A 13,825-nucleotide genomic window follows, 5' to 3' on the forward strand; every position below is an offset into this window, starting at 1 on the left:
TCCTAAAATAAATAGATTATTCCTTAATTTTTTCATCTTTTATGTTTAAATCTTGATGAACTAAATAAGATAATTGTTTTATTATTTGAAACACTAAGTAAGATATTGTTGGAATCCATTTTTTTTGTTTTTAGCTAAATTATTCCATCTAATAAATTTATAATTTTTAATTTACAAACAAATATTATAAAGAATAAAGCTTTTTCTTTTTTACTATCTAAGTACAAATAAATATTTAATTTTTATACTGAAATGAATTTTTAAGACTGATTTTTATATGAATAATTTTATAAGTTAAAAATTTAATTATAAAGTTAGTGATATTGTTTTAAATTTGTAAATTATTTTAAATTTTAAAGTAGAATTAAATCAAAAAATTTTATTGAAAATTTAAATATGAAGAAAAATAAAGTTTATTTCATTTAATTTAAGTTATTTTCTAAATTTAGAAAAAATAATTTAGATTTAATCAATAAATAGATATTTTGGGTAGATAAGACACATTAAAAGCATATCAGTTTTAGATAATTAAGCAATATGTAATGATTATTAATTGAAATGATATTTTATTTTTTAGTTGCAAGACTATTTATAAAATAGCCTTTTCATCATACATAGCCATTTATTTAATTTTATCAAGAATATATTCATAAATATATATTTTTTCATTTAAGATCAGGAAATACTTTTTAAAATTTAAAACAAAAACTTTTATGTCAAAAAAATTTATCTTAATTAAAAATTGCTTTTATAAGTATAAAAATTAATATTTTTTTGAATAATAATGTTTGTTTTTTTATATCTATTTAATAATTAAAAAATTATTTTTTTTTTTTAAATTTTAAACTAAGTTATTTGATATTAAAGTGACTGAATTTGTAAAATATTTATTAATTTATTTTATGTAATAATCTGAGCGTATACTTCATAATATAATTTATAACTATAGTTATTATTATATTGCTCATAAATAATAATTAAATTAGTTATTTATAAGTTTGCTTTTAATGGTTATATTTTATTTATAAAAGTAAGTGATTATTTGATTAAAAAATTATTTATAAATTAAGAGTGAAAAAAACTGAATATCTAATGAAATTTAAATCCCTTTGTCTAAATGATTGAGAATAACTTCTGATTAATATATATATAGTGTGTCGATAATTAAGAATTTCAATTCTTATAGATTATAAATTTTAATAAAAAATTTTTAAAAATAAATTCCCACCTAAAACCTAGATGCTTTGAGAGGTAAAACTACTTTAATAAATAATTGCTTTCATTTATAATTTTTAACTCAATAAAATTAATTTGATTCAGAAAATTAGAAGGCACGACTGACTACTTACTTTCATTATGGTAAAATAATTTATAAGAAGTAGAATGATTTCATTTTTATTTATTTTAATATTGCATAGTGGGAGAGTAAAATTGAACATAATAGGAGGAGCTAACATTTCCTATCTTAAAATAATTTCCAAGACAAAAAAGAAAACATTTAGTAGCCCCCTTTCAAAAACTATGTTTTAGGAGAAAAAACATAAAAAGTACAGTAAATTAATTAATTGGAAACACAAGAATTCCAACAAAGAGGAACCAACAAACATAGAGTATTTGGAAGGGTCATAAATGAAAATGGAGTAAATAGCAATAACTATTTTCATAGTTAGCCTTTACAAAAGCAATTTAAGGTTTTTAATCCGTTTGCTTAAGACTTCAACTTACTTCAAGACGATCAAAATAAAGTAAATAAAATTTACTTCTAAGAAGCACTTTTTAAATATTTAAAAAATATAGGAAAATGTATTAACATTTTAGCACAATTTTCAGAGTGAAGTTCATAAAAATCAATAAACGAAGAATATTAATCAAGAAATTAATAAAGAATTAGCTTAATCTGAAAAAAGCTTTTAGATGATTGATGAGAGTGAAAAAATTAACTCCTCATCAGAAAGTTAATTGATATAAAATATTTTAAATCTTGACCTTTTAAACACTTCTCAAAGTATGATTGAGTAAAATCAAAACTAATTAATTAATTTTTGCTAAGAAAATGACAAATTGAAAGAATTTCACATTATCAACGAAACAAATTATAACACACTCAAAAGTACTTAAATAGAAAAAATTAATTTTTTTGATCGATAATTCATTTCGAATCCAATTTATGTAGCTGAATATGCATAAGAAATATTCGAATATTTGTAAGCTCATCAAGTAAACAAACAAATAAACTTACTTAAAATAGCTTAAAATTTTTAATTGTTTTATTTATTACATAAAAGGAGAGATATTTATGTAAAGATAACGTAGACCTAAAAGACATGCATACTTAGATAAATGAAACTATGAGATGTATTCTTATTGACTGGCTTACTGAAGTTTCCATAAAATACGAATTGAAAGAAGAAACCATCTTCATGTGTATATACATGCTAGATATCTATTGCAGACTATGCTATCAGGATGGAATACAAATATTAAGAGACCACTATTAAAAGATTGGTGTTTCTTGCTTGTATATTTCAAGCAAACTAGAAGAAATTTATCCTCCTGGAGTAAAAGAATTTGTTAAAATTTGTGATGGAGCTTACAAACTAAAAGATATTATAAGCACAGAAACAGATATATGCCTAAAATTATAATTTAACTTCTCCTTTCCTACGCCATTTACATTTTTTGTAAGATATTCTAAAATTCTAGGTCACAGTAATCTGCAATATTATCAAGTTAATTATTTCATTTAGAATAAATTTTTCAACTTATTACTTACTAAAAAACTAATAAAAACTATTTTAATCTTTTTAAAATAGGGATTATTTATCTTGTATCTTTGTTTTATGCACTCTGAACTCAGTCCAATGTACGTTAAATCCTCAATAATTGCTTCTTGTAGTTGCTTTTTAGTTGAAAGCGTTGCTGAAAATATTTGGGACGAAAAAATTAAATCTCTTTCCTCAATCGTCTACCTTCACCCTACTTCTGATTTTTAATTCTTAATGCCAAGCATCCATAAACTAATTTAACTTTATTCGAATCCTTAGTTTCCTTTTGAGGCAATTAGAAAAAAGTTTTCATCTGATTCATTTTGTAAAGTTTCTACCACTTTTACCTAAAACATTTCTGATAGCTAAAAAAATTCCTAATAATAATCTTAACAACTAACCAATATTTGAATTTGCTAAAAATATTTTTTTTTACTAAGACCTTAATTTATCTATAATCTCATTATTTCTATATTAAGCACTACTTAATTTACTTTTTCTCTTTAAATATCTTAAGAGTTTCCTCAACTGAAATAAAGATGAAATAGAGCCATAAAACTATACTTATTGTTGATTATATTGTATTTATTTATATATATATATATATATATATATATTGTATTATTTTAAGTATTAGTAAAGTATTTAAAAGGAGTCTGATAAATATGGATTTATATAACATATATTAATAATTATCTGATCAATCTTTTCTATATATGTTTAATAAGAAGTGAGTGAGTTTATAAGAATGAATAACATATATACATATATCTTTAAAATAAATAATAATTAAATTAATTGCAAATTACTTTAGTACATTTATAATTAATTGTTTGTCTTCTTTAATAATAGTAGGTAAAAAAAATTAGTAGTTCATAAAAATAAATTATGAGCCAAAAACAAGTTGTAATTTAGTTTAAATATAAAAATAATACCTATGAGATCTATGAGCACCCCATAGATTTGACTAGAATAAAAGAACTAATTAAAAAAATGATAAAATATAATGGAGATATTTAATTAAGTTGGATGAGAGTTCCAAATTCAGATTACATTAATATTATAGATGATATAAACTTATAAAGATGTTTTGAAAAGCAAATTAGTAGTTAACAATAGTAAAACCCATTAGAATATATAATTAATCTAAAAGTTAGTGAAGATTATTCATCTAGCTCAGATTAATTCAACATCAAACCTTCTGAAAAAGATTTATCTAAGAGCACACAGTTATAATATCCTATTGGATAGAAATTTATAGTAAATATATTTGCTTTATTTTTTAAATTTAAAATTATTTCTTAAAATTAGAACTCCTCACAAGACGCTTAATTTTAAAATATTTAAATTGCGCCTCCTCAAACTGAATATGATAGATCAAAATATACTGATTACACTTGCTATAATTGCGGTGGCGATAATTCCCAAGTTCAAGGTGATTAAAAGTGTTAAATCTGTCAAGGTGTAGGAAAATTACTTAAAACAAAAGAAATTGAAACCATAGAATACTTAATTGAAAAAAAGCTTTGTTAGCTATATCCGGAATTAAAATAAATTTATAAAAGATTTTAGCAAAATGGAAATAATGCAGAGGATATCGCTCCTTCCTCTTTAGGAAAAACTGAATAAATCTAACAGTAATAAGCTCAGATTTAACAATAATAGTAGTAGTAGCAGCAATAACAACAATAACAATAATAAGTAGTTTAGATTTAACAAGATAGTGAAGGTTAGCAATAAGAAAATAAACTAAATGATTAAAAATAATCAGCTGCACCTGAATAGTAGATTGTATTAGAATAGGGATAATAATAGCAATCATAAGATTCTAAAAAAGGTAACCCTAAAAAGAAGAAGAAAGCTATTTTATTTGAAGAGTTATTCTCAAATCCACCTAATGAGCAAGCCTTGACAAACAATTTTGGATTAACTCCGAGTGGAGAAGATTAGTAAACTTAAGTTATTAATAAATTGCAGCCAGATTTATTAAAGCAAGACAATATTCCTGCAATTAATTTGTTAAAGGGTTCTGATGAGCTATTTTCTTTTGATGTTTTTAAACATCCTTATGATAAAAATGAAATAGTTTTTAAGCAAAATGAAAAGTAGGTTCTTAACTTTGAGATTAGAAGAAAATCAAAACAGTGGCCTATTTCTAAAATGTTTATTGAAGAAGTACCAGAAAAATACTTTGATAACTTAAGCGAAAAGAAAGAGTTTGATTTTTCTGCTAATGAAGAAATTTAAACAATTTAACTTATATTAAAACCTCTCCCTACAATTTAAGGTACAATTATATCCAAGTGGAAATTATATTACATAGATAGCAATAATGAGAGGAGATCCATAAGTGGTGTTATACCATTAAAGGCTATTATTTAAAATAGCTGATAATATTGTCTTAATTAACTAACTTAAATATTACAATAAAATATACTCAATCAATAGCTCTAAAAATTAAAATAAAAAGTAATGGTGTTTGCTTGTATTTATTTATATTATTGCTTAAAACCATTTTAATTTATTTGCAAGATTTAATATTTTTCTTTTAAAAATATACCAAATAAATATATTCCCATCCATCATTTTGATTTAACAACTTTATCTTAAGATATTTTCATATTTTTTTAAAAATCTAATATTCTTTTAAAAGGTTTTATCTATTAATTCTTTTTATAATTAAATAAGATTTTGAAAATTAATTTTAATTTTTTTAAAGTCATCTAATTAATTTTTTTATGGATTGAAGTAAAATATCTTAGTTTATTTTTAAAATAATTTATTTATTGCCATATTTCTAATTAATTTATCTAAAAGCAGTGAATTAATAAATTATTAAACATATTTTAAATTCCATTTAAAAACTTATTAATATTTAATTTATTTAGAATACCCTATGATCAGGAAATAAATTATTAAAAAAATATTATTATATTTTTATGAAAAAGCAAATATTACATCAGATACATCAATTTCTAAAAAATATCTTACCTTGTCTAATCAAATTTAATTAATATTTATTCATTTGAAATATAATTTTTGTATAACAAAATTAAAAGATATTTAAGATTCAACATTAGAGTGATTTAAAATGCTAAATAAGTCATCAAGCTTGATTAAAAAATGTTTTGGAGTTGTTAATAAGAATGACAACTTCAAATATGAAGTTTTAAACGATAAGAAAATAGGTATCTTAACATTATGCAATCCCAAGAAAAGAAATTCTTTGAGTATTTAAATGGTTAAAGATTTGTCTGAATAATTTAAGGATATAGCTGCTTAAGACTATGCTAGTCAAAATTATGCAAAAGTTATCATTTTAAAGTCAGAAGGAACTGTATTTAGTGCAGGTCATGATTTAAAAGAAATCAAAGAATTATAAGATAAAAATGCACACGAAGAATAAAAATAGTTATTTTAGAGATGTGCTAATATGATGGCATATATCTAATAAAGTTTGCCTTAAATTACAATCGCTTAAGTACACAATTTCGCAACAGCAGCCGGGTGTTAGCTAGCATGTTCTTGTGATTTAATTGTAGCCTCAAAAAGTGCTTCATTTAGTTGCCCAGGAGTTAAAATTGGGCTCTTCTGTTCTACGCCAGGAGTTGCTCTAATAAGATCAATGGCTAATTAAAAAAAAGCTTTTGAAATGCTTGTTACAGGTATATTTTAAAGCATGTAAGAATAATATTAAAATTTATTTTTTTTAAATTTTCAAAGGTGATCCTATAAGTGCACAAGAAGCTTATCAACATGGTATGATTAATTAATATGTTGAAAATAATGAGGACTTAGAAAAGGAAACTTTTAAGCTTGCAGAAAAAATAGCTTCTCATAGTGGAGAAACATTAGGATTTGGAAAGCAAGCTTTCTACAAATAAAAAAACATGAATGATTTAGGATAGGTTTATGATTTTGCAAGTTCTGTTATGGCCTAAAATTTAAGAATCGAAGATTGTGTTGAAGGAATAAAAGCCTTCACTGAAAAACGTCATGCCCATTTCAAAAAATGAATCTAAAAATAAAATAAAATATTTAATAATTAATAATAATAAATGTCTTATTTTATGTGAATATATTTTTAAAAAAAATTGAATTTAGTAATTTCGATATATTGAAAGTCTTATTTTTTTGGTATCTTTTCAATTCTTTAAAGAATAAATTTTTTAAAAATTAAAGAAGTAAAAAGTTTTAGCAGAGAGAGGTTTCGATCCTCCGACCTTTGAGTTATGAGCCCAACGCGATTCCACTTCGCCACCCTGCTAAGGACAAAATATAGATAAAAAAATAAGAAGATTTTCTTTTTTTGACAATGTTTTATTACAGTACGCTGATCTTATATTTTAATATTTTTGAAAAATACAGTAAAATTTAGTTATTATAAAAGAAATTAATAAGATTAAAAAATAATATAATGACTAATCTTAAGCATAAAATATTAATTATTATGTCTTTTAAGCTAATTTATTTTGACAAATGTAAATAAAATATTGAAAATTAACTTCAAAATAAATTTGTTATTTTTGGAATAAAATTTTAGAAATTCAAAAAAATATTTCATAATTTTAGATACTGTTTTGTCTTAAAAAACTATTTATCATATTAAAAATTTTGTAAAAGAAACATAAATTTAAGGAGTTTCTTATAATAGTTTAAAAAAACTTTACAATAAACTAGATAAAGTCGACAAAGAATTGAAATTATGAAAAATTGTTGATAAAATAGATAATTTAAATTTATTTGTTTTGAATTTTTTGAAATTTTTATATTATAGAAAATAAAATAATAGAATTGTTTGCAATTGTATTAGTGGATAATTTTTTTTATTGACATCAAAGATTAACACATTTAATATATACAAAAACGAAATAGATTTGAAAAGAGATTAAGAACTAAAGATTATTTTTTTAAATTTTAATAAGTTAATAGATAAAGTTAAAAATATTTGCTTAGTTAAAGAAGTAAATGATAGTGAATAGCCCTCAATTGTCATCTAGTTAATCAAGTAAATCTAAATCTGAGGTGTGTTTATCAATTTCTCCCATTGAATGAAATGGATTATATTTAACTTGAAGCTTTTATGTTTCTTTGGGAAGAAATTCTTTTTCTTTAGACTTAATAAAAAAGGTATGAGACAATTAATTAATTAACATTTTTGAGAGGATATTTTAATTTAAATAACAAAAAATTTAATCTTTCTTTAAAAATTTATATTTTATAGTAAAGCTTACAATAATAAAATGGTGTTATGGGCCATGAATACTACCAGGTCTAACCATCTTTATGTATGCTATTAATGACCTTGCTGGAAAATAGTATTATTTCATACAGTAAAGAGCTATCATAGTACCAGTTCTACCGAGCCCTGCTTGGCAATGCACAGCCACATTACCTTCTGTTCTATCAACTTCTTGAATAAATTTTTCTACTTGCTCCTATAATCATATTCAATTTTTAAAACTAAGTAAAAAATTATTATATTACATTCGTTGGTATGCCACCATCTGGAAAAATTATTTTAACATGCTATATTCCTGCTTATGTAAACTTAGATTCATCATATTTTTCTTAATTAAGCTGAATAACTTTTTGAATGTTAATTTATTTAAAAATGCCTACAAAATCTTCTGGTTTTGCTACGTTTATCTAATTTTAAATGTAATGTTTGTTGTTTAAATTAAGATTTTTATAAAATTAAAATTTTTACCCCATTTTCTCTCACATTTCTTGGTCCTCTGAAAGCATATATTTTATTTGGTACAACTTCTGAAATATCACCATTTTATATACTTGCAAGGTGATCATATTTAATATGATTGAATTATTAAGTATCGATCCATTTTAAACGACGTGCCTCTTCAATACCCTTAAGACAGTCTAAAACCTAAAAATAAATTTTTTAAATTTAGGTTCGAGCTATAGAAAAAATAATAATTTGTTTTAAAAGCTGTTAAAATTGAAGAGTTAATGAACAAATAATTAAATTACATAGCAATCATACGTTGAGTAAATAACATTAATGCAATCACGAAATGGAATTATGGGTTCTTTTAATTAAGAACTTACTTTTTTCCAAGCTTTTTTAGGACTATAATCTAAATAAAGTACCTTTTTATTAATTAAATATTTATTTAAGATTATTTTTTTGCAAAGTTACACTTGAATATTTTAGATAATAAAATGGATCTTAATTAATCTGATTAATATTTACCATATAAGCGCATATAAGAACAGCTGAGTTAGCTTTTTTATCAAAATCCTATCCACATTGAATGATTATCTAAGTGCTTTTGTATGAAGGATTTTTCAATAAATAATACATCTCTTAGGAAAAGTTCATTATTTGGGAAATATCTAAAGGACCAAAATCAAAATTAAATCCGATGTATTCGTAAATCTATATTAAATATTTGATTAGTAAAGATTATTAGATTTATCATTAAATATATATAAGTATAGTTAAATATATAATATATTATTTTTTAGTTTACCTCATCTACCCTCATCACAAACATATTTTTACTTTTTCTCAACAATTTATCAGAGCATATCCAATACAGGCGATCTTTATTTCAAATAAAAGAAGCTACTTAATCAGTAACAGTTATAAAAGAAATTTTGTTCAAAAGAAATCTAAATTTTACCTTGAATGATTTCAACAGATTCTTCTACTTATTTAGTCACATAAAATATATTATTGTCCATCCAATAATTTCAAGATGTTAAACAAATGTCCTTGTTTTAATTTAATGATTGAAGATTTAGAAAAAGCTTTTGTTTAACTTTGGAGTTTAAAGATGCAGCTAGAAACTTTTTTATTCTATTATGATTTGTTTTTTGCGCTTCTTTTGTTATTTGTTTGTTTAGCAATTATTAATTAATAAATTTATTATCAAAATGAATTTTCCTTATTTTTGCCTAATTACTAACTATTTTACTTTTTTTCTAACTAAATTAACATTTTAGATATTATCTTTAATGATTGATTTTTAGATTTTCATCATTCTCATTACATTCTTAAAAAATTCTTTATATTTTAAAACAGGAAATTTATTAAACTTTACTCTAAAAATAGTAAATTCCTTAAGTAATATCCGCTTTATGCATTTTTTAAGCAAGTTTTTTCAATAAAGCAATCTTAAAAAAGTAGTTGAATTCTTAAAGGAACAATTTCAAAATTAGTTGTAAAAATATACTTATTTAGAAATTTTAAAAAATAATAAACTCCAATTTAATCTATGAGAAATCTCAACATTTTTCTTCTTATTTTAAGTGTTTTAAAAATTTAATATTAAATATATTTAAAAAGCAAACTATATAGATAAAATTGTTATTAAGTAATACAAAACATTTTTTAAAAAACTAAGTAAATTTGCAAAATAATAATCCTCCCTCAATAAATTTTATCAAATGAAATAATCCTTACACAAAATATTATGTATGACAACTTAATTAAAATACATTTGAGTATTAAAAAATTAATTTGTGATTATCATAACTGAAAGCATTTAATTAATTTAGTCAAATTTATATTTTATTGTAAATGCAATATTTAGTTAATTAATTTTAAAATCATCTATTCTATATAAACAACGAATGGTAATTCATTGATTAAATATTTATATTTAATTATTTGTATTTATAATAATGTAAGCAAAAATAAATCATTTTCAAATGTCTTTTTATTTTTTTCATTTCTTTAATATGTTTTACTTATTATTTTTTATTAAATACAACTTATGAGCAAATATTTATTTGAATTTATCAAAAAGAAAATAGTCATTTTGTATTTTTATTTATTGTTAAAAAACTAATTTTATTAAATCAATTTATTGTAATCGCTTGCTTGTGATTAAGATTATTTGAATACTTTCTAACAAATGATTAAATAGATAAAACTGCAGTTGAAGTTAGGATTATATGGATTGGTATTTGCTATATCATCAATAGTAATAGCAAGTCTGTTTTAAAATGGTTTCGATTGTAATAAAGGGCTTGTTAAAGGTTACATCAAAAATAATTTTGATAACTAGCATGATCCTATTATAAAAAAAAATTACATAATTTTTATTGAATCTCTACCTCTAGAATGGCTCTTTTAGAATATAAGGCTGCTCTACAAGAGCTAACATCAATTTCACTATGATCTTTTAAAAAAAGTAGGATTTGAAGAAAGTTTTTTGTTAAACTCGACTCTTTAAAAAGATTAAAAAGATTAAAATATAAACAAGACTTCTAATTTTTTTGTGTAGGAATTAAAACCTTCTAATTCAATTTCAAATCAAGACTTAGTTATCGAATTTTTGCTTGGTGTTTCAATGTAAAATTTAGTAAGCTCAAATTACAATGATGTTTAATTTTTTTAAAATTTTGATTCTTTACTAAATCAAATTCAAAGCAGTAATAAAACCTGCCAATATGAAGATATTTCTTTTTCAAGCATACAATTAAGTGAGTAAAGATATAAAATAACAGAAATGTTCTAAAATTTCTGTTCATATGACGATCTTTTAAGCTAAGAAGAGAGTATTTTAGATTAAAACATTGAATTTTGTAATTATTTATATAAAAAATCATTCATTAAAACTAATAATTTATTAATTATAAAATTTAGATTACTCTGGATCTAGCATTAGTTAATAAGCTGACATAACTTCTGATTAATTTAAAGATGAAATAAATTATCTCATTTAATAAATACAGAAAATAAAAAATAAAGTTTAAAAAGATGAGCTTTTAACCATAATAAGTCTTTATCAAAGAAATTCCTATTCGAAAAATCTATGTGTTGAATCTAAAAGTTGTGTTGGTTTTAGTTTACAGTATTCTCCTTCTTTTGAGCTTCGTAATATTGAATTTAGTATAAAAGAAAAGGTTAAAATACCAGATATTTCAGCAACAATATCACTAATTTCAGGAATCATGATTCCTCTTTTATCATAAGGAAGATATTTAAATACTTTTTTAAACAGTTATATAAAATTAAGCAATAAAAAAATACTTGAATTAAATGCAAATTATCAAAAAATAAATCTTTAACAGCTCAGCTAGTACTATGAAAAAGTTTAGTAGAATTCATATATTTTCAATGATTATACAACTTTGTATGAAAAAATATAAACTGCAATGAGAATTGAAGATTAAAAATATTTTATTTAAGAATCTTAAAATCTCATAGACTAACTTGTTAATGAAGAATTCAAGAAAATAAATCCATTTTAAACTCAACTCCTTAGTGTTTCGACTATGATTATGATTATTTTAGTTATATTCATATGGAGTTGCTTGATTTATTTTAATTCTAAATTATAGCAAATTAATATTAAAAATTATGGAGTAGCTAATTTGATAAATTAAACAGATTTAGTATTAGATAAAGATGATAGAGTTAGAGTTTAAATACTTGTTAATACATTTTTATAGGCGCTATATTTTTTAGGTTATTTTATTTAATAAATATCATTTTTGAATTCATAAAAATGCATATTTTTAAATCCAAATTCACGTAAAAATAATTTTAAATTAAACTTTTTATTCATAAAATATATTTTTAAAAGAAAGATATCTTTATCAGGAAACAATTAGAGATTAATTCTTACTATTTATATGCTTCCTTTCTATTATTTCTCTCCAAGCTTCATTCTTTACTTATGTCTAATAAATTTAAGAAGCTAAGCGATATTTATATTTAACATTGTATTTAGCTATTATTAGTGCTCTATTTTTTGTAAGCGTTGATGAAAAAATATAAGAGATAATCCAAATTAATTCTATAGTTACTCTTCTTGAATAAAATGTATTTTATTGCGGAATTTAGCTTTACAAATATTACTTTGTGTATAAAATTGGTATTGCTTATGCTTAAAATTCATCAAGAACTAAGAAATTAATAAAAATCATCTGCTTTATTCTATAGGATCTACTTTTTTTCGTCCCTCAGATAATTGAAATGCTATTTAAAATATCTATTTAAATAAATACCCCTATTTCATTTATAATAAACATAATTATCTTTACAGTTATTTTCTATCTAATAGAGAAGTCTAATTTTTAAAGCACATTAATAATTTTATGCTTTAATTGCATAAATTTTATTTGTCAAACCTAGTTTATTTAAGATAGTTCCTAAAAATTAGAATATTTATTTTGCTATACAACATTTATGATAATATTCCTTTTGATAATAAACCAGCTGAATATACTATCAAGTATTAGTGCACTAATCGGAGTATATATGATTAAAAATATTTTCTTTTGCTAGATATTTAGATGCAGCTATGTTAACTAGTATATCCTTAGTTTTAATAGCAGTAGTTTATAATAAATATGCTTTTTATTAACTGAAATAACTATAATAGCAATACTCTCAATGATGGCTTAACTTAGAGATGAAGTTAAATAAAAGTATGGAATAATCTTCTTTTTAAAATCCTAAATTTTAGAACTCAGATTTATATATGATATTTTAAAATACATAATATTCTATTTCATCCATTTAGTCATTCTTTAAATTAATATTTTAACCTAAATCGATAGAAACGAACATATGTCAAAAAATATTTATCCTAAAATAAGCACATATGAAAAATTATCATTCAGTTACCAAATAATAGTAATTGCATCAATTTTACTAATTTTAATATAAATCTACTCTAGAAAAAAATATTTCATGTATAGAGCAACTAAGAGTGAAATAATGAAAACAGACGAAGAAAGGATTGAAACTAACCAATAAATCACCCTTCAAGATATATGAGAGAATTGCTATTGTTTATTAAATTTATATTTCTTAGTTCAAAATTTATCAAATACTTAAAATTAAATATATTTATGGCTCAATAAAATAAATTGACCATACAGTTAAAATATTAAATTTTATTCCATCAATTTATTAACAAATTAATATAATTCTTTTGATATGTGATAATATATTTATATAAGTAGATTTAAATTAGAAATTAAAAAATAATAATAAATTTTAACATTATTTTTATAATCTAGATTTTGTAAATCTTTAATAAAAGTTTTTAAATTTTCATTAAGTATTTTTTAAAATT

General features: G+C 21.8%; 5 protein-coding genes across 5 annotated transcripts; 4 read left to right on the forward strand and 1 right to left on the reverse strand. All coding sequences in view use genetic code 6, as the record gives it.

Annotated features, from left to right (window-relative positions):
• Positions 1-1,356: 1,356 nt before the first annotated feature.
• TTHERM_00693080 (amine-terminal domain cyclin) lies at positions 1,357-3,176 on the forward strand (the record flags this gene model as incomplete). The annotated part of the gene is made up of 5 exons (XM_001023573.2): positions 1,357-1,359; positions 1,419-1,745; positions 1,798-2,217; positions 2,286-2,729; positions 2,814-3,176. The coding sequence occupies 5 exons, from the start codon at positions 1,357-1,359 to the stop codon at positions 3,174-3,176; spliced, it is 1,557 nt and encodes a 518-aa protein (XP_001023573.2).
• Positions 3,177-3,563: 387 nt separating this feature from the next.
• Positions 3,564-5,156, forward strand: TTHERM_00693070 (hypothetical protein; the record flags this gene model as incomplete). The annotated part of the gene is made up of 2 exons (XM_001023572.4): positions 3,564-4,025; positions 4,077-5,156. The coding sequence occupies exons 1-2, from the start codon at positions 3,654-3,656 to the stop codon at positions 5,154-5,156; spliced, it is 1,452 nt and encodes a 483-aa protein (XP_001023572.4). The 5' UTR covers positions 3,564-3,653.
• A 700-nt stretch (positions 5,157-5,856) lies between these two features.
• Positions 5,857-6,781, forward strand: TTHERM_00693060 (enoyl-CoA hydratase/isomerase; the record flags this gene model as incomplete). Its single annotated transcript, XM_001023571.3, has 2 exons — positions 5,857-6,430; positions 6,489-6,781. 2 exons carry the CDS (start codon positions 5,857-5,859, stop codon positions 6,779-6,781), a joined length of 867 nt encoding a protein of 288 aa, XP_001023571.1.
• A 969-nt stretch (positions 6,782-7,750) lies between these two features.
• On the reverse strand, positions 7,751-9,473 carry TTHERM_00693040 (dual specificity protein phosphatase CDC14A; the record flags this gene model as incomplete). Its single annotated transcript, XM_001023570.2, has 8 exons — positions 7,751-7,882; positions 8,000-8,203; positions 8,253-8,414; positions 8,476-8,652; positions 8,757-8,876; positions 8,980-9,165; positions 9,260-9,333; positions 9,413-9,473. 8 exons carry the CDS (start codon positions 9,471-9,473, stop codon positions 7,751-7,753), a joined length of 1,116 nt encoding a protein of 371 aa, XP_001023570.2.
• Positions 9,474-10,608: 1,135 nt separating this feature from the next.
• On the forward strand, positions 10,609-13,712 carry TTHERM_00693030 (transmembrane protein, putative). The gene is made up of 3 exons (XM_001023569.2): positions 10,609-11,321; positions 11,383-12,273; positions 12,326-13,712. The coding sequence occupies exons 1-3, from the start codon at positions 10,649-10,651 to the stop codon at positions 13,522-13,524; spliced, it is 2,763 nt and encodes a 920-aa protein (XP_001023569.2). The 5' UTR covers positions 10,609-10,648; the 3' UTR covers positions 13,525-13,712.
• The last annotated feature ends 113 nt before the right edge of the window (positions 13,713-13,825 follow it).

This window comes from Tetrahymena thermophila (assembly GCF_000189635.1).
Source record: "Tetrahymena thermophila SB210 genomic scaffold scf_8254420, whole genome shotgun sequence".
Taxonomy (NCBI): Eukaryota; Ciliophora; class Oligohymenophorea; order Hymenostomatida; family Tetrahymenidae; genus Tetrahymena; species Tetrahymena thermophila.